The sequence below is a fragment of the Carassius auratus genome, chromosome 4 (genome assembly GCF_003368295.1).
Source record: "Carassius auratus strain Wakin chromosome 4, ASM336829v1, whole genome shotgun sequence".
Lineage (NCBI taxonomy): Eukaryota > Metazoa > Chordata > Actinopteri > Cypriniformes > Cyprinidae > Carassius > Carassius auratus.
In genome coordinates, this window is record NC_039246.1 from 23,428,312 (window position 1) to 23,446,709 (window position 18,398).

Sequence of the window (18,398 nt, forward strand, 5' to 3'; positions counted from 1 at the left end):
GCTTCAGAACAAGTTTATATGATTGAAATTATCATAGAATTGTCAGGTGGACTATTCTTTAAATGTCTAGTATTTAAATGTCCCTAGATTTTCACTAGTCCACTATCTTGGCTAAAATACTTTGCATTAAAAGGAACTTCATGTGGTATTATTTTAATGATTACCTTACTATCCTTTTAGGCCTTGAACATCTCCGTTGCATTGCTGTCTATGGAGGGTCAAAAAAGCTCTCGGATTTTATTAGCAATATCTAAATTTGTGTTCAGATGATGAACGGAGGTCTTACGGGTTTAGAACGACATGAGGATAAGTAATTAATTATAGAAATTTTCAATTTAGGGTAAACTGTCCCTATAATATTGCGACACCCCTAGACTGAATCACTTGAATTTGAGATGCTTGTAGATGGACTGGTGTCACTTGTCCATCACAAGGAAAAACATCAGCAAGCACCACTTATAATATTTGTGGTCTAGAACTAGACTGTAAGATGCTTACGAAAGATAAACTATCGTGAAATTGTTGTGTTTATGTAGAAAACAGTATGAAAGAGAGATAAAGGAAGGGGGCAGGGATGTTTGGAAGCCACTTACCAGCGCAGACTTGCCGACACCTCCTGATCCGAGGACTACTAACTTGTATTCACGCATTGTGCAGTGTGTCTGTTAACTACCTGTAGAAGAAACAAGAGGAAAAAAACAAGGTGAGCCTCCAGAATTTCATATAAGTAGCCAGTTCATACTAGTCAGCTGACTTTAAATTAAACTTTGAACAAGCATTTAATGAAAAAGTACACCGTAGCACTTCAGTGCATAACCTGAAGCTGAGAGCCGCAGTCAATCAAGCAACAAAAAGGGATTTAGACCTGTGGTCGGCCCTCAAGTTCAAAGCTAATAGAAGGCCGCCAGCGTGAAATTGCTATAAAGCTGACTATCTAATCTGAACTGCACCCGCAAGACTCCTGCCCACTCATTAATTAAAATGTAAAGTTTCCTTTGACATCACAATTTTGTGTCAACTTCAGCTTTTGCATCTCAAAAAGATCATCAACCATCTGACACATAGTAGTGCGTTGCCCCTAAAGGTGTTTGGTTTGAGGTAATGTAGCTGTGCACTCATGCCATTTCCTTCTTTGCAGGAAGAGAGTGGAACAAGAGCTGTGTGGTGGGGTTGACATAGATCTTAGATAAATGACACATCATGCACACATATACACACACACAGACAGATCTGAACTGCTCCACACCCTGTCTCTTGGGTCTTTCTGTCTCTCTCACTCCTCCTAACACTCCTCGTAACACTTAGAGTAATAAAATTACTTCCAGACAGACACAGTATATGAATGTGTAGTGGCTTGGGTCAGAAAAGCACTTTGTGTGCATAAAAACGTATGAATGCATGGTCCATGTACTGCAAGTGTACTTTGTAAAACTTTACATGAACTCAACATAGGGGAGGTGATAAACCAAACTAAGCCATCAAATTCATTAGTTGATTCCCCCCAAAGCATAAACACATGCACTATCAAAACACTTTGTTGTTTGACATTGCCAGACATAGCAACAACCAATGGCATCGCTTTGGGGCAGAGTTATCTGTGTGACCAACCAATGAAAATTTTGACTGAATGAACAGAACGTTTTGAAAAGTAGATTGAAAATATTTTGTGTGTGTGTGTGATTTTGATTGGTGAAGCTATTGGTGAAACACACACTTCAGCTTTAAACCCGCATAGCTAGCTATTAACCAGTTAATAACTAGTTTGAACTAGTTTGCATGTGAACCTTTTTTTGATCTGAAAGAAAAAATATAAACTAATTAAGTAAATATATAAAACTATAAACTATTCGGACTTAAGAAATTTATGAAAACATTCACTATAGTGCCACTCGTGGCAACTGGCAACGTAAGAAAGCAACATTTGTGTACTTTGATTACAATAAGTCCAAGTACATCAACTCAGTCCAAGTGAGACACATTTCGGAAACCCAACAGTGCACAAAATCGAGTCTGGGTTTTCGGGTTCATCTGACCTCTTTAGTTTTTTAGTGGGTGTTCACATAAGACCCATGCACCCCGAAAACAGATGATCTTCAAGATTTTTGATTAATCTTTCCCTTTAATTTCCCTCATTCCACCCAGGTTTGAGACCACAGAGCAATGAGTTTACAGGGGTAAACTGGAGGCTCATATCAGATCCAACACGTTGTATTTTTGTGTGCATGGGGGCTGAATCTGGAGCTGAATCTGGAGCCAGGCTGACTGTGGGACCACACTCCGATAGAAGAGATTACTACTAACTTACATCTAATGCAATAGACACAAGGGTATCTGAGACTGAGAACTGCCCCAGCGCACTGCACTCCCTCTCAGCAACAGATCAGTGCCAGCAGCTCCGCGCTAAAGAACAAATCCTCCGCTGTCATCGAACGCTCTGCTTTCCATTTACATTGGCAAAGTACAGAGGGAATGGGAGACGGCGCAGGAGGGAGAGTAGAAATGTGTGGAAAACATAAAATGAGTGAGAAATGTGAGGGTGACAGAATAAGACCCTCTGGCAAATGGGAATACGACATATAAATGGAAAACATCTTTTAAACGGACATATCAGGGTACAATATGTCAGTCGAGAGTGTATTCAGCGCAGATGTGCGAAAGCAAATATAAAAGTGAATGTACCCTCTGAAGACCTAACCCTCCTTCACATATGGTTCAAATACACTATTAGTGACTCCCACAGTTGGTAGCCGAAATAAGACCAACAAAGCCGTGAAGTAGTGGTTGTTTGGGTTAAAATGACTGCATCTATCTTAACAATAGACTGAATTAGTCTATTTGGAACAGAAATGCACATTTTGTCAGGAAAAAGTCTGATTAGATCATTGAAGCCCTTAGGCAGCAGGGATTTACAGGCTTACATCACAGAAGCAGGGGAATCTTGGTTTGTGGGAAGGAGACATCGCTGTGAAATGATCTTTATTGCAGCATTTTGGATTGGTAAAAGGTGTGAGGGACTGAATGTGTGCATGTCTGCAGAAATATCCGATTTCGTTGCAAACACAAGACGACTCATAGTTTTCTTGGAGCTTCTATTCTTCAATATTAACAAACTAGGTCAAAAAAAAAAAAAAAAAGAGTTTGGTGTGACAAAAGTTTTGGCCCCTTTTAACATCTGCCAGGTGGTAAAAAATGCCTCACAGTCCAGTAAGTGGTGGAAATCTGGCCATTTTAATAGCGGTTAGCGGTAACAGATTTCTGCTACCTGCTGGACTGGAGGAAATGTTTGGTCACGTATCGTTTTCAATGTGACATCAGTGGTTCAACCATAATTTAATACAATTTAATTCAACAATTTCTTCTCTTCCTTGTCAGTCTTCTGACACATGTTCACAAGAGTAACACAACGCATAAAATTACAGTTGAACCACTGATCCTTACTACCTTTCATGGCCTTGAACATTTTAGTTGCGTTGCTCTCTATGGAGGGTCAGAAAGCTCTCGGATATCATCAAAAAGATTTTAATTTGTATTCCGAAGATGAACTAAGGTCTTACAGGTTTGGAACAACATGAGGGTGAGTCATTAATGACATAATCTTCATTTTTGTGTGAACTATCACTTTAAATTACCTTCTCTTGTGTTCAATAGAGGAAAATGTTTCTTATGAGTTTGGAACAACTTGAAGGAGGGTAAAGCCCTTTCTGCACTAAAGACAATAACTATATGATGTTTATTCATGAAAACTAGTTAAAAAAAAAAACAATGCTATCGTCCATTTGTGTGAACGCCATTATAGTTATTATAGCTGATGTAGTTATTATATATTATCATTATAGATATCAATCTGGGTGCGAATGAGTCTTCAAGACTTGTCTTGGCAGACAATTAGCAAAGAAGAGTGCTTGAACAGATTAGAAAAGGAATGACTTTGTTAATGAGAATGACAGCTCGAGTCATAAACTGCAATACATTACTCAGGAAATGGTTATAATGCTGTATCTCAGTGCTTCACACAAACATTGTGGGCTGGGCTGCCGAGGCCTGTGGTCGGTGTCACAATGACTGTGGGGGTGTGTAGACGAGCAGTTTTCGATGGTCATATTTAAGCAAGAGTGCGGTGCACATGAAAGGGTGGATTATGACAGGAAATGGTACTTGATTTCTCAAACAATCCTCCTTTGACACACCACGCCTCTTCTGGGGCTATAAAGTCAAGTGATGACAAGCTCAGCTCAAAATATCTCTAAGACTCACAGGAAGACACAGGGCTGAAACAGATGAGTGACTTCGATCTTCTGTATGTGTAACTAATCGGAAGACATGCAACGTGACCCAAACTCTTCCTGACCTCTGACCCACCCAAATCAAATACGTTTCAGTCAGAAAGCCTTGAAGTAATCCTAATTCTGTTTTAAAGGGAATCCCCACAAGATTTGAGTTTTTTTTTTTTTTTTTGAATATCTGCTCTACACCTTTTTGAGAAATTAACAGGCACATTGCACTGCACAAGCCATTGCGGCTGTGAAGTGATCTCTCTCCTCCAACAAAGCTTCCCCTCTAGTAATTAACCAAGCAAGATCCCATGACGCCGTGTAAGAGGATTTTCGCAGTGATGAAGAATCCAAAACACAGTGAGCAGACGCTTTGGATCTTCCGCTCAAGGATGACTAAGGTCTGGAGTTTCAGCAAGCTAATGAAATAGATATACTTGACAACAAATAGAAGAAAATACTCTTTTGGTGACAACTTTAAAAGTCATGTCTAAAAATGCTGAAGGGTTTCTTTAAATGTTAACTACAAAAATTAGGAGGCTTTTAGGCTAGGTAAACAATACATACATGTGAGCGTCTGAAAGTGTGAAGAAGTTCAAAGCCATATGTAAATGTGTTTGCCCGTGTGGTTTGGCAGTGTTTCTCAGTGTGTTATGATTACGCCCAAGTTAAGTGTGTTTAAGTGAGCCACCAACACACACTTAAGCTGAGACCTGGTTTTATGACAAACAAAGTTTGAAATAGTCATTTAGGGTACTCACCAAAATGTCATTCAAAATCCATAATCATTCATTTTTGAGACAAATATTTGTAACCTAAGAGTTTTCTCTCCCTCCATTGAAAGAATATGCAAAAAAACTAAAAAAAAAACACTAAGACACAAGGTCTATTAATCATATGAAGTGACTGATTAAAATTCTACTTGTTCAAAAGGAAGAACAAAAGCCTAATAGAACAATATATGCAAATATGATGGGTATCATATGCCAACACAAATTTTTTCTAAAAACTATATTTTTTAAGGGTTCATAATGAATGTAGTTCCAAATCATGTCCAAATTAAATTAGAATATTGATCATTTATCAGACCACAATATAAAAAAGGGTATAACAATATTTTGGGGCAAAATTACCTGCTCAGACACTACGAGATTCTAAATACATCAAGTACATGATTACAATAACTTCCAACAGGTTATTTCTTCCTAATTTATGAATAAAAATGGCATGTCTCATTAGTTGGGCCTTTTTGTTTTACTGTAATGTTTCCTTTCAGTTTTTGACTTCCCAGCGCTTGACGGGATACAGAGAAATCAGGAGCAGAACAGAAGGAAGTGCTCTTAAAGGCTTCAAAAGAGGCCTAGTGAAGCGATTTATCATCTGAGCACCTGTCAACCACAGGCAAAAATTGAGCAAAATCATAAGCGAGAGCCCGAGATGAGGAACAGAGAGAGGTCTTACAGTCCCATGTTTTGGCAAACTGCTCCTTCTGTCTGACTGTATTACACACATCGACAGCACTCGGGCTAATGGCGGAGCACGCTGTATTTGCTCAGCCTCAGGTTGTCCTCAAATGTCAAGAGGTTGCGAGAGACTCAGCAGCACCACAGTGAAAGTGATTCAGTGGCGAGTGGATTCTGCCTCTAAGACCCTCAGACATGGTGCTGAGCTACTTAAAGCCATTAAAAGGCCTTTGAGGATAAGTGCAGCCTTCTATTTAGATTCACACACAAGCCTGATAAAGACAAGGGTCCCAACACATACATGAAACCTGGTCTCAAAACACCACTTAAAAAAAAGATGTGGGTCAACCGACACAAGGACTTTATTCTAATAGGACAGAATCATAAAAAAGAAAAAAGAATTATAAATATTATGAATATCAAACATTATTTTATTTATTTACAATGGGACCGAATCATCAAAATGGCATCAAACATACTTTCATAGTACATTCACAGTATTATTTGAAATGATTTATCAACCGCACATGCAGCTCTAAGCACTTTCTGTGCACATTAAAGAGTAGCAATGAAAAAGGTTGGTCATCGGAAGTCATTTAAATTGAGTCCAATTAGCTTTTACCAAGCAAAGCATTCAGATCCCTGAATTATTCTGCAAAGTGCAATAAACGCAAAAAACTGCCTTGGCAAAATATAGCGTATGCAGACAATATCTCTGCTATGCTTTGTTTAGGACATACAGAGTAAATTCGAACAATGTGTACTTGATCTCACATCTTTGTAAAAAGTGATTGTCAATTTGTTTTAAGATGACCTTTTGTGCTGTTAAAGGCATGTTAACAAGGAAAAGTCCTGCTAAAAGGCAAACTGAGAAAAGAGTTCACGTCATCCTTCAGACATCAGCATCTAACCGCCTATTTGACCGATGCTTTTGTGTGCTAAGGTAAGGGAGACTGAAATGCGCAACGGAACAAATCAACAGTCTTGCTCTGAACTTGCCAGCCGTCTGTCAGGGCCAGATTCAGCGAATCACTGGAGACTGTGCTGGAAAGGACTGTATCAGCGTTACAACATGCTGCTGTTAGCCTTCTTCTAAAGCTGGCGCACAAACCTCCCAACAGCACAGCACAAGAGGTTTAGAAACCAGAGCACGGGCCTTCTGAAAGGGTGTGAAGTGCACAAAAGGTGAGAAGAGAGTGTTAAATGGAAGAAATTGGTATTGTGGCCATTACAGATTACATTACAGATTATAAAAATATTACTACAATGAAAATTCTGTCATACTCCTGCTGTTCCAAACATGTCTGCGGTCATCATTTCCAATGAACAGAACAAAAGAGACTTTACATACAAGCTTTACATAGATTTCGTTTTCAGTAATCCATATATGTTAAAACTCTATACTATTTGACCATTTCCTCTAAATAAACTGAAAATAGATGACCGTAAAGATAATCTGCTATAAAAATAGTATTTTAACCACTGACATGGTAAAGATAGTTCATTTGCAAGCCTGTGGTCACTATGGATTTTCATTAAATAGAAAAAATTAATATCTATTAATATATATTAATGTCAAACTCACATGACAGTGTATCATTTGCTCAGGCGTTCAGTATGAAGTCACAAGATAAAGACAACACAACACAAGGAAGACATCAAACGCTCATTCCTGTAGGAAGTGCAAAGGTCAAGGAATACACGGAGCAGATTACAATCCACAAATGACTAGCCAACACTGGAAAAGAGAAGAACGAGTTTATCTCCATTTGAAAGATGGTGGCATCTTTCACCCAGAGGCAAGCTTAGGTGTAAACACAAACTGACAGGCTACAGACACCGGGAGTCAGCGTGAATGAAACATCTTTCCTCGGCCGCGAGGAGCAGACAGTAAGCGTCTAGTTTAAAGGCGAAGCAGCAGAGATGCTTGTGAACGTGAAGGCAAACCGCGCTGGAGTTGGGGAGTAGATGGTCTGAGTTCTCGCATATCAAACCTCAAAGACTTCTCCATCTCAGCCAAATTCATATCGGCATGTGAGTGCTGGAAATGTGCTGTGACATTCATGAACTCGGGCTCTGGCAGACGACTGACTGTAGAGAGGGAAGCGTTGGTCGTTGGCGCACAGTGCTAAAACGACAATCTCACTAATAGTCGACAAGAATCAGTACTGCTTGATTTCACACCTAGACACCGTTTCAACAACTAAATCAGAGTTTAACGATAAGCGATGCTGTCACAACGACAAGGTACAAGACTACTACTACACCCACCTGTCCAAATCCCTGCCTTACATAGCTGTAGATCAATCATCAAATATGTTCCAAGTTCCTGTGACTTTGTTGCCATCAAAGTATTTCTCTTTTGAGTGTAGTATGAAATGTGTTATGTTGCACCTTGTTAGGAACATAGATTTTCAACTGAAGTGTGAAATATTCTAAGCTACATTGCTAGGCCTCATGATGTTGCTAAACAGATTGCCATTTGTGAAAAGCATCTCCCGACATTTCTTACACAATGCGAAGAGATGCAGCAGCCTTTGCATGGCAGTGTAAGGACGCAGCCACGCAAACACACACGGTGATTCACTACACAAGCCTGAAAATCGCCACAGTTTGGGAACAAGTGGAGATGAGATATTGGTAAAGCTCAGGTTCATTGCGACAGGCCACACAACACAAAATGCAAAAAACCAGGCATTAGCAATAGCATTAATGCTTAAGCTAAGCCTTATAACACCCTGGAAACATCCCAGCACTTTCTCTTTCTCAATGACCCTTCATTAATGACTCAGGTTAGTCCATTTATATCAGCACCGTTGTCCCATTTTTGTCTGACTTCTCCACGTTTCTTTTGGGTTCAGAGGTAGCAATTAGTCAAAGTGAATCCCCACTGGGAGCAGAGATACACGAGAGGCATCACCACTGCCAAGTTGCAATTGCACATAAAAAGACCCCCTTCTGTGCCATCCGGAGCTATTAACCCTCTCGTCCGCTCTCGTAAAGGGTTAAAAAACACCCATTTAAAAGAAAGTCGGGTGGGCCCAGCCCCAGCTGTTAAATTAACACAGCTGCTTCACACCAGGTGCGATGGCACTGCCTTTAGAGTGCCCTAGAAATCACAGTCATCAGGCAGAAAGAAGTGGCACGTAATTTAATGTAACACATGCTTTTGATAGCCACTGATGAGAAAAGGAAGGAGAAAGTGACATCACAGTGCCAAAAAAGAAAGAGGGGGTGTTGGCAACAGCGCAGGTACGCTCCATAGTCACGAAATGTTTCCAATTAACAAATGATCTCCACTTCACAGCACAAAACCAAATCCCATTTAAGTGTACAGGGTTTTTTATGAAGGGAGCACATTGGTGTCATCACACTTTAAGGCTAGAAATTTTAGGAATATTTTAAGCGAGTATTAAAAGATAATTGTGATAATTGTGAATTGCAGGCTTGTGGTCCTGTTGTCCATAATAGGGATGAAATGCACTCTTTTGTATTCATATTGTTTTTATATATATATAAGATCGGGACACCCAAAGCTCAACAGCGCCCAAAGAAACACACAGTGCTAGAAGTCAGAGTGCTACCTATAAAGCTATTGGCGTCGTTGTTTTTCTTTATTATAATATCAGCAGTTGAAACTGAGCATGCATAGCTCAAATCATTTGCGTTCACATACTTTGAGAGTTACTTTAGATCCAGCCAGGAAGTTTTACAAACAGCCTTCACATGAAAAGTCCAGGGCCTTACAGACTCTCAGGACACCTTTGGTTTGGATCATTGAGTGTAAATAGAGCGTGATCCAATATGAAAGGGGAAAGGATGAACAGAATCTAGCAAATTATTTCCCCATCAAAGGCAAGAATCCAAGGTTGTGTCTATCGCCTAAAAAGGCCATTCTATGATTTGTGGCTCTGCAAGGTCAGCGGCCATGACCTCCACGGTCCCCGCTGGTGCTTTTAAAATGGGTATCAGAATGCACACTTTGGAACTGAATAGTGGATGGGTCAAGTCTGGTGTCAGAATGAGATATTGCACACTGCCTATTCAGACAGAAACATATGCTCCAATGCTTTGGGGAGTTTCAATGACCTGCGGCCTCATCGGCCCGTCAGCCCATTCCCAGGACTTACCTCAACCTCTCACCCATCATTTGTCATTTCTCAGTGAGGCACAATCAGGCCACAGAGATCCTGAAATGATCCCCCGAGCCAGATAGAAGAAGAAGAGGAGGAAGGAACACACAGTATCCATAAATCATACACAAAGACAAGAAGATCTCTGACAGGCTCAAGACTAATCTATGACTCACAAATACTAAAAACTCAAGAAGGGAGGAGAATTTAACCCATTCAATTTAAGCCAACATTTCATATAAGTATATACAGATTGTGATACTCTACTTTTTGTTGCTTCTAATATTTTTTTTATGTGACTGCTAAGGGTACGGTCATGTACTGTATATATTTTCCAGATCTATTAATCTGTTCAAAACTGAATCAAATTAAATTACTTTACTACAGATCTCTTATGATAAACATGTTTATAATTTCTGAATCAAAATTAATTTTAATATTTTTGGGGATGCAAAGTCAAAGTCAGGGTGGACATCTGTCCTTGTTTCATTTAAAAACAAATTCGCTTTTCTTAAGTATGTGTTCTTGGAAAATAGTTAAAAAATATATTTTAAAGAAAGAGAAAGAGGAAAAAACATCTGTTTGTCAAAACAATCATTTGGTGTAATCAATTTTATTGTAACAAATAGTTTTGGTTAATTTTGGTAAATTTGGTTAATAAGGCTGAAATAAAAGAAAAAAAATGATTAAAAACTGAAATTATTATTATTTTTTTTAATGACAAACAAAAATACTCAAATTAAATTAAAATCAAATGAAAACTGAAAATACAAAAATAAAAGCTATGTTAATATATATAAACTTATATTTGTTACACTGGGTGCAACCAACATGCAGAAACATTCAGAAAATTTCATGGCCAATCATTCTTATATATTATCCTTGATATGTATTGAACTGTATCTTCACCAGTCTGTGCTGGAGAACTTTTATCGGAACTGAATGACTTGCATTTGCTTTATTGATGCAAATAGCTGTCAGTGCACATGCCCCAACCACTTCCCAGACTGCGTTCTTGGATAATCTTTCTGATGGCTGGGAATTACTCCAAACATTCGAACAGGATTAAGGCACCAACAATCCATTGTTTGCAGACACCAGCAGATGATTGAACAAACTAAGCTGGAAGTCACAAAAATGAGCATGGAATCAGGGACCCAATGCCAAAATCATTCCCTGCGTGTCAGAATAACGTCACGAGTGTTCAGCTCTGGAGAAACTACCAAAAGACACCTACTGAGTCATGCTGAGATACTTCTGTCCTTTTGACTGGATCTGATGCTAAATTACCATAAAATAAGCACTTCACAGAAACGAATGTTTCCCGGCAGACGTAAGGTCTAGTATTCTGCTTATACCTGCAATAAGTCCGTTATCATGGGGTTTTCTCCATCAAAATTCAATGACTTCACAGGGTTTCAGGCCACAAGATGATTTGGTGTCAAAGGGCATTGCTCTGTCATTACTCAGATGGCATTTGTGAACATGGGTAATGTCCAAACGCGCACCTCTGATGGGAGAATAATCCATTATAGGCAAATAAAATCCCACACACATTAACCCAAATGAACCTGAACCAGAGAGCAATGAATCCTATCAGCTTAAGTGTGATTAACTGATGCATAAACGCCACTATATGAGAACAAGACATGCTAGCAATAATAAATGCCTAATTTATTGCCCAACACATGCTTGTGTGTTCCAATTAAGGCTGGGCAATTATATATAAAAATACTTATGATATATATATTAAAAAATAATAATAATAGTAGCAAAAATCATCATGAATAATTGGTGTGACTTTAATGCTCATTAGTATGAGAGAGCTAAAACAGAAACTTTTAAACAGCATCTCTAAAGTAGATAACTGATGTAGAAAAATTGTGTTTTGGGAAGATAGATTAATTTCCACATCCATTTTTCCAGACTGTTAATGAATCGATTTAATGATTAACTTGCGTCATTCACTCAGAAATGTTCATAGAAGTCCACGGTGGTATTTTTTTATGTATTCAAATTACATTTATTTAAATTTTGTTCATTTAGAGGAAAACATTGCAGAAAATATCCCAGTTTAACTAGAATTGGTATGTGATTTTATTTCTTCATTAACCAAATGCAAGCAGAAGAATTTTCTGCATAAATCACACATAAAAACATTCTTACATAAACTGACACATTTCATTTCATTTGTCAATTTACATAAGAATGCATGAACACATTATTTTCATATAATGTTTTTGCTGATGTTACATGAAAAAGGTCAAGTGGCTGTTTGGCCATAATAGTAATTCGTATTATCGGAGAAAGAATAAAAAAAAAAAAAAAAAGAAAAAAAAAAAATCAACATCTCTTTTCCAATTAAATACACCATTGTTCAAAAGTTTGGGGTGTTTTGCATTTTTTGCGTCAGTAGTATAGTAAAAACTGTAATATTGTGAAATTATAATTTTTTTAATATATTATTATATATTTTAACATGCAATTCATTCCTGTGATTTCCAGCAGCCTTTCCTCCAGATTACCGATTCACATAATCCTTCAAAAAATATTTTAATACGCTAATTTGGTGCTCAAGAGACATCTGAACAAACCTTTGAAAAGTAGTGCACACAAAATTCCGAGATTTAATGAAAATTTAAATATAGGTTCATATTACATTTCGGCAAAAGGCTGTAACAAGAAAGAAAACGTTTTTTACCCAGCCCAAGTTGCAACAGCAGCAATATATTCAGCTTCAGTTTAATAAGATCCATGACCTCAAGGGACCTCACAAAAGCTACTTATAGTTTCTTTAAAAGAAGCAGAATTCAAGATAACTACCGCTAGATCTCCTTCAAACTTGGAAACATCCGAGATAGCAAGCTTTTGGCACACTATCTGCACTTCATTATGAAACGTGCTTCTGATAGATCTCGGCCACACGGTTCAAACCTCCCACACGAGAAAGTCGCAGCATTCACAAAAAGCACAGATAAACAAGCTAATGACGCCTACCGCACAAATCCCATTCCTGTGGAAGAGAGTGAGCCCTTTACGACTGCATAGACTGACAGATAACAAGACACAGTCCAGATTCAGCTGATTGTAGTCGCTCTCCAATCCAGTGCAGCGCGAGCACTTCCTGCTGCAGAGTTAAATCAAAGCAGGCCAGGAGGCAGGGTGGATCCGTGCCTGAGAAGCTGCATTTCTCTCTCTCCTCGCATGTGGAATGCGGTTGTTTACACAGGCCACTCGGCCGACCCGCTATATTGTATCAAACTGTCCCTGAGCCCAAAGAGGAAGACCAGAGGGAACGGAATTGTGCTCTGTGTAATTCTACGTTGGAATGTAGAGCAGGGGCGCATCTCTTTTGTCCCGGGCTGGAAGAGTGATTCATAGAGAGGCGCAGTGAGACCCCCGGGGGGACCCCCTCCATCCGTGAGCCTGGGCGTTGCCGGTTCTGGCCTGAGGAAGCACTGAAACCCTTGAAAATATTCGGGCTGTTTTTTCGTCACACCAGAAATAACATCAGGACTAGACACCGAAACATTTCTATATGCTAAAGTATGTAACTCCAGTTGGGAAAATGGATAAATACAATTCCTCTTGAAAATGAGCATTCGGGAGGGTTAAAAAAAAGAGATATAAAGAGTACCATTGTTGGATTAAAGCATTCCATTCAGCATTATAAAGTCGTTCTAAGGCTGGATGAACTGTGTTTCTGTCACTAAAGTCACCCTTTCAAAGCCATCCATGAATTCATCCACAATTTAATGCAGAAACTGTCAGGATTGTTTTGATGTACTAAAATGGACACAATAAAAACGTCTACGCCACTTTAAGATGAAACCATTTTCAACAACAGATAAAACAGAAGTGATAGATACAAGTCAATTCTAGAACTAAAAACCTGTGATGATTTTTTTCAAAAGCACTACTAATAACTGCAGAAGTCAGCATGAAATGGAAATCCCCTTATTTACTTGTTAAATGCATCATATTGATCTTAATATGGACCATCCACCCAGGTTTCCTTATTTTCAGCTTGTAATCAAAAACAATTACATTTGGTAACTAAATCAATGTGTTAACGTCTTAACTCAATCTTCCACGATGACAGACTTTTCCAATCATTTAGTTAGCTCAAATTACACCCATTTCTAACAATCAGCTACAAGCTTGCATTAATATCTGCCTCCATCCAATCAATAACTGCTGGATAGATCAGTTTTACTCACAACATGGAAGAAAAGATATGTTGCCAGTTCCATTACATCCCAACTTTAAAATGTGGCAAATTGCAAACGCTCTCCAGGCTACCGATTAAATGAACAGAACAGACATCATATTTACAAGAACACTTGACAAGACTAGAATCACACCTCCCAACAACTTATAAAGTATAACCATTTTTAGTGACCCAAACAGCTGAGTTCCTTCCCCTTGTCACATTTTTACAGATTTTATAGTGTTTAAACAGTGCACAGATAAGCAAGCAACAGAATATCTGAACTTTCCCATGCGCTCTAGGGATGTTCATGTCTCCACACGCTCTCTAGAGAGAAGATGTCTTCGTTCAGATGTTTTACACTAGAGAGACTGAAGAGCTGCCACAGCTGACTTACATGCAGTCCTCAGCAAGCCAGTGCTCACCACTAACAAGTCTGGGCACTGACAGTAAAGCGGAGTATCTATGGAGCAACTCTACAGTAAGGCTGCAGTGCTCCTTGCATTCTTGGAGAGATGAATACGATCACTAATGACTGCTGTATAAATTATTCAAAAACAAAAAAAAGTGACATAGTAAAGATGCATTCTTTTTAAATGTCATGTGCACTAATTAGAGCTATCGATCGATTAAAATAATTATCAATTCATTTTTTAAGCTTAATGCATTAAAGAAAAAAAAAAATGTGCACGATTATTCCTTTGGGTGGATTATATAGCCTAAAATTAATTTCTAAATATTTATGTAGCCTAAATAAATTAATTCTACTCCTTCCGTGTCCTAATAAAGTCAATATCAATGTAATTGAAAAAATATATATATACAATAATAATAATAATAATAATAATAATAATAATAATAATAATAATACCCTTCTCAAAATGCATAGGTAATTCATTAAAATTTTTACAAATCTGCATTAATAAATGCATTTAAATAATATAATGCTCACACATTACGTACTTTATACTTTGATGTTTGAGACACTGACCTGTTGCTCCAGTGTGTCGTTACTTATACCAGTAAACTTTTCTGCTCTTTTTAGAAATAACACCGAACAAAACAGGCATAACAACATCAGAGTGAATTAACGCATTCAATACTAAATAGTCATGTGGGTCAACTTAGACTTCCCTTTGCACACAAACACACCCAAAAAGAAGAAGATTGTTTAGCGAAACTACATTCAAGAGAAAAACGCAACATGTATCGGTTCATTTTTGTGCTGAGAAACTTGCGCATTACATTTCAGGCCCCTTCTTTAAGCCCCTAACCGAAAGCATGGGGTTGCCAGATGTGGGATATGCATGCCGAATACACCCTCTACAGCATTTGCTCCTACACTCCTGGCGGCCACATGCAGGAGAAGAAAAAGAAGGTAGTGGTTTGGCGTAAGAAATTAAATACACACACATACACACTCAATCAACAGAGGGCGGGGGAAAGCAGCAGCTGGTCTGAGGTCGACTTAAGGGCTTCATCTGAGCCTGACAGGAGGAGTAGCACTGCACATTGACGTGGACGAGGGGTGTCAGGAAGCTCTTGCTGGTTGTGATTAGGCAGCAGGCCCTTCCATCTCCCAGGCCTCCCTGCAGTTATGGAAACCAGATAGCTGCGTCTAATAAACCACAAGCAGCGCCCTCTCAGAATCAAGGAGCAGCCCCATGCAACCACTGTCTTGTGTCTTTATAAGGAAACTCCCAGTGTCCACATCCAAAGCACACATCAGATAATGCATCTGCAATCAACAGCCAGCTTTTATGGTTCATCTCCATGCTGGGCTCCAAACTATTTTAGAGAAGCATTAGAGAAACAGAGTTGCCCAGTAAGCTTGAGTGTGCATTAAAAGGGTCACATTCCACTCTTAGCATTTCTTGTCCTCTGAAGTCTGCTTATAAATGTTAGTCGGGGTTTCTGAGATCAATAACAGCATTCATTTAGTTTTACCTGATCATTTTAAACCCTTTCTGACCCTCTTTCGAATAATACCCTTAAGAAATCAATGGAAGACCATACCATTCAGTTTGGAGCTCCACTTACTTCAGGCATCACGAAGTAAAAGAGGTCATTTGCTGAATACGAGACAAAATAAAAATTTATTTTGCTTATTATATCTATTTAATTGCAATTAGAAATGTCAATATAAGACACTTATCGGTTATTGGCCAGAACTTAAAAACAATAATTATTGGCGACTTTATTGGCGTTTAATTGACAGAAAATTAGAGGAGGGCCAAGTGTGGCATTTAGGCCAAAAAAGAAAACGCTGATGTAGAAAAATAAAATAAAATCCATAAAAGGGCTTGGTAAACTGAACCCTTATAGATGAAAAAAAAAAAAAATCCCATTTCCATGATTTCCCCTCTTAAAAATAGAGAACTAAATAGTATGCAATGCTTCTGGTTAATAAAGAAACTGACATAGCATCGAGAGGAGTGGGGGGGGGGGGGGGTTATGTTCTGGTTATTGTGTTTATTTTTCCCATTTCAGACTGCAAGAGCAGATCTATGAGTCCTTACCTCACCAACAGCAACTGGCAGCAGGCCAGGCTGTCTAACACACTGACCTAAAGAGTGTGTGACTGAAGACGGGGGACACGAGAGGAGGAGAAAGAGGGAGACAAAGACAATGTGTGGTGAAGAATAAACAGGGACCGCTAGCACAGTATTTCTCTGCAGCGGTCTGTTCTTTTTTCCTTAATCTTTCTGACATACGTGGGCATGCGCGTGTGAGCAGAATGCCAAACATAGCAGAGCATGTGCATGCACGACTCCCGCAGGTGATGTCATCTGAGGGGACATGACCGCACATGAGACAGGAGCTGATTCACTACCAGCACCTCTCGGTTCTTTGCATAAGAAAGCTCTCGTGAGTACTGATCACTCATTTGCTCTCGGATCTGGAACCCTGAAACCTGAATCCGCTCAGAAATGTGATGAACTCGGTAAGTGGATATGCTCCTGGCAGACTGGCATGCTCTACAAAACCCAGCCATCATGAGAAAAGCATAACGGCAACACAAATTAAGCAAGATGGTGTTTATGCTGCGTGTTTGTGGATGAGGGAGAAAGACATTAACGGCTTTTTAATGTCAGTACTTAAATTAGTCTCTTTACGTTTCAAATGAAATGCTCAGGCTAATGGAAGCTTCATACATTAGTTTGCATTTCACACAACATTTCTCCCTTGACTCATTTTTTTTTTCAAAGAGGCAGTTCACTACAAAATTAACATCCCCTCACATCGAAAAATCTTTGTTTCTTTCTTCTTGAAACACATGGCTTTTGTCTGACAAAGCATGAAAAAATTGTGGTGCTTAAATTAAGGCCAACTTTGGAAAAAAAACAATAATAATTACCTCGCAAAATTGTGTTATTTGTAAATTTATAATAAAGAAAATGACTAAACTTTATACCATTAGGCACTGAAAAACAAAAACACAAAAAATTGCACCATATCTTACATAAACGATACCTAGGGGAAGTCGTGGCCTAATGGTTAGAGGGTAGGACTCCCAATCGAAGGGTTGTGGGTTCTAGTCTCGGGCCGGACGGAATTGTGGGTGGGGGGAGTGCATGTACAGTTCTCTCTCCACCTTCAATACCACGACTTAGGTGTCCTTGAGCAAGGCATCGAACCCCCAACTGCTCCCCGGGCGCCGCAGCATAAATGGCTGCCCACTGCTCCGGGTGTGTACTCACAGTGTGTGTGTGTGTTCACTGCTCTGTGTGTGTGCATTTCGGATGGGTTAAATGCAGAGCACAAATTCTGAGTATGGGTCACCATACTTGGCTGAATGTCACTTCACTTCTTCTTTTGCGGGGAAGTTGTGGCCTAATGGTTAGAGGGTTGGACTCCCAATCGAAAGGTTGTGAGTTCTAGTCTCGGGCCGGACGGAATTGTGGGTGGGGGGAGTGTATGAACAGTTCTCTCTCCACCTTCAATACCACGACTTAGGTGCCCTTGAGCAAGGCATTGAACCCCCAACTGCTCCCCGGGCGCCGCAGCATAAATGGCTGCCCACTGCTCCGGGTGTGTGCTCACAGTGTGTGTGTGTGTTCACTGCTCTGTGTGTGTGCATTTCGGATGGGTTAAATGCAGAGCACAAATTCTGAGTATGGGTTACCATACTTGGCTGAATGTCACTTCACTTCACTTCACTTCACTTCAAAATATTTTAGGCTATCGGTCATGTCTCATGACAGGCTAGTTTGAAAATGCACAAGTAGGTTACAATAGATTGGGGAGACAAAAAATGTGGTTTGTTATTCACCGAAAGCTTTCATATAGCTTTAGAAGACTTCATATTATGAATCACCTT

The 18,398-nt window shown here is 39.2% G+C and overlaps 1 protein-coding gene across 2 annotated transcripts in view; it reads right to left on the reverse strand.

Annotated features, from left to right (window-relative positions):
* LOC113063276 (ras-related protein Rap-1b) overlaps window positions 1-18,398 on the reverse strand; it is a 48,970-nt gene that overhangs the window by 18,716 nt on the left and 11,856 nt on the right. Inside the window, exons 1-2 of one of the 2 annotated variants that reach the window (XM_026233559.1) lie at window positions 12,865-12,883; window positions 594-673 (exon numbers count right to left, since the gene is read on the reverse strand). In XM_026233559.1, the coding sequence (XP_026089344.1) occupies window positions 594-650 (57 nt within the window). In that variant the 5' untranslated portion in view covers window positions 651-673; window positions 12,865-12,883. Of the gene's footprint in view, window positions 1-593; window positions 674-12,864; window positions 12,884-18,398 lie in introns of those variants that run through there. The other variant, XM_026233551.1, reaches the window with a different exon arrangement.